The 2,581-nt window shown below is 41.0% G+C and overlaps 1 protein-coding gene across 1 annotated transcript; it reads left to right on the top strand.

Moving 5' to 3' along the window:
• The first annotated feature begins 1,564 nt into the window (after window positions 1-1,564).
• On the top strand, window positions 1,565-1,920 carry LOC126066505 (prothymosin alpha-like). Its single transcript, XM_049867625.1, is given in 3 exon segments — window positions 1,565-1,818; window positions 1,820-1,847; window positions 1,849-1,920. Coding segments are annotated over 3 exon segments (354 nt in total).
• The last annotated feature ends 661 nt before the right edge of the window (window positions 1,921-2,581 follow it).

The following is a 2,581-nucleotide window of genomic DNA, read 5'->3' on the forward strand; positions in this document are numbered from 1 at the left end:
GCCTCTGTGAACATCGGTAATGTGAGGATCTTGTCCGGTATGTGGAGGATGAATTGAGTCATTTGAAATCAAACTAGAACACATTCAGTGAGCAGAATCACAGACAACTGTCACTAAGCTTTTCAAAGTTGGGGTCTCCAATTTCAGCTTCACAAATACAGGTACATAAACATCCACCATGACAACCTGTCACATACTGGTATAGCTGTTATACATCTGCCTGGTACTTGACGGAATGATTTTCTTCATCGAAGTTGTCAAACTGGAAAATTCATCTGTTGCTGATGACAGTGGAACCTTCCTTTGCAGGGAGACAGGTAGGATTGCCAGGAGACCACTAAAAATTGAGGCTTCGAAACAAATGATTTCTCCTGCTGAGACCATAGCTCCTGAACAGGCAAGCCTTGAAGCTTCTCTTACGAGATGTCTTCATCAAAATATATGCTTTCGCTCAACAGGATAAAATTTATTTTGCATACAATTATATCAGTCATGACCTACTGCAGTTTTAAAATGACTCATGCTTTTCAAATAGCTACTACGTGAGTGATATCATTTAGCCCCCACAATAACGCTATGATAATGAGAGTAGTTCTTATTGTCATCATTCAGTGTAGGATGACACTGAAAGATTTGAGAAATTACGTGATTTGCTCAAAGGCTGGAGAAACTGCGTGACTTGCTCAAAGTCATATGCCCTGTGAGCAAAGTGACTAGAACCTACTAGGTGCTCTGGCTCCTGACCTAACACTCCTCACCAAAGCACTGCATCTTTTTTTCTCTTACATTGAGCAAATCTCATCTCATGGTTATTCTTTTGGTTGAAAGTGGCTTCCACAGTTCATGCCCTCACATTTATATCCCAGCCATAAAGATGAGATACTTGCTAGCCACATGGCTCCATACCCATTACCAGTTGTCATTGAGTCAATTCGGACTGATAGCTCCCCTACAGGACAGAGTAGAACAGACTCCACAGGGTTTCCAAGGCCGTAATCTTTAAAAGGAGCCCTGGCGGCACAGTGATTAAGAGCTCGGCTGCTAATCATAAAGGTCCAGAGTACCAACCCACCAGCCACTCCTTGGAAACCCTATGGGGGCAGTTCTACTCTGTCCAATAGGGTCAATGTGAGTCAGAATCAAAGGCAATGGATTTCGTTTTTTTTTTTTTCTAATATTTAAGGATGCAAACTGCCATATCTTTCTCCCACTGGCGGCTGGTGGGTGGCTGGTGGGTTCCTTCTTACCTTTCCGTTGGGAGCCCAGCAATTAACCATGGTGCTACCAGGGCTCCTTTTGGGCTCCACACAGCAGTAAGGAAAGCTGTAAAACATAATCTTTTTTTTTTTTTCTTTTTCCTAGGCAACCATGTGCCTTGCTAAAATTTAGGGGATATCTATTAATAAACGAAGAAGGAAAACTGGATGCTCTGAAAAGCCATCTTTGCATCCTTCCCAGGTGTGGCTCCTCTCTCACTGCAGCCAACTCCACCAGTGTGGATTCTGGAAGCTTAATCACCTAAGTCCTGGAACTTGCACTTTTTTTTTTTTTTTAATCTGCTGCAATGAATCACCTGCATGCTCATCAAATCAGACCAGCTGTGGACACCAGCTCTGAGATCACCACTAAGGACTTCAAAAAGAAGGTTGTGGACAAAGGGGAGGATGGAAGAGATAAACCTGCTAATGGAAATGCTAAAGGAGAAAATGAGGAACAGGAAGTGGACAGTGAGGTAGAAGGAGAAAAGGGAGAAAGAAGGTGGGGAGGAACGTTCTCCGAGGAAAAGGAGGAGGAAGAAGGCAGTGGTGAGGAAGAGGAGAGGTGAGGAGGCCGAGGCATCAACTGGACAAACTGGCAGCTGAACTTGATGAGAATGACAGTGTCGACACTAAGAAGCAGAAGACAAGTGAGGATAACTAGACAGCAAAAAAAGAAAAGTTAAATTTAAAAGAAAAAAAGAAAAGTTAAATTTAAAAGAAAAAAAAAAAAAGGGCACCATCACCTAATCACCCTCCACTTCCCGTCTCAGAATCTAAATGTGGTCACCTTGGAGTAGAGAGTCCCTCCCTCCAGCCCACCACAGGCTGCACTACCACAGAACCAAAACCACAATGTGCATTTGCAACAGAGGTAGAAAAAAGAACCAAAGCTTCCAAAATCCTGTTTTTTTTCCTTAAAAGTACTTTTAAAAGGAAAATTTGTATTTTTTATTTACATTGTGTATTTTTGCACATACTGTTAGTAGTCAGTTATTTTTAATGATCTCAATGACCAAGCCTGCTTTCCAGAGCATTCTGTGTCGTACTTGTAACTTTATTTGTGACGTGAACATGCTTATTATAATCTCAAAGGAGATTTAAAAAATAAAAATAAACCTTGTGAAAAAAAGCAAAAACAACAACAAATACAATCTTATTCCCAGAATTCCAGTAACTTTTTTTGTGTGTGTGTACTTAGCTGTACTATAAGTAGTTGGTATACATGAAATGGTGAAAAAGGCCCATGAAAGGTTTTTTTGTTTGTTTGTTTTTCCTTTTGTTGGTCTACGAAGTTGTTCATCTGTCTGTCTATTTATTTTTGG

Source organism: Elephas maximus, chromosome 2, assembly GCF_024166365.1.
Source record: "Elephas maximus indicus isolate mEleMax1 chromosome 2, mEleMax1 primary haplotype, whole genome shotgun sequence".
Lineage (NCBI taxonomy): Eukaryota > Metazoa > Chordata > Mammalia > Proboscidea > Elephantidae > Elephas > Elephas maximus.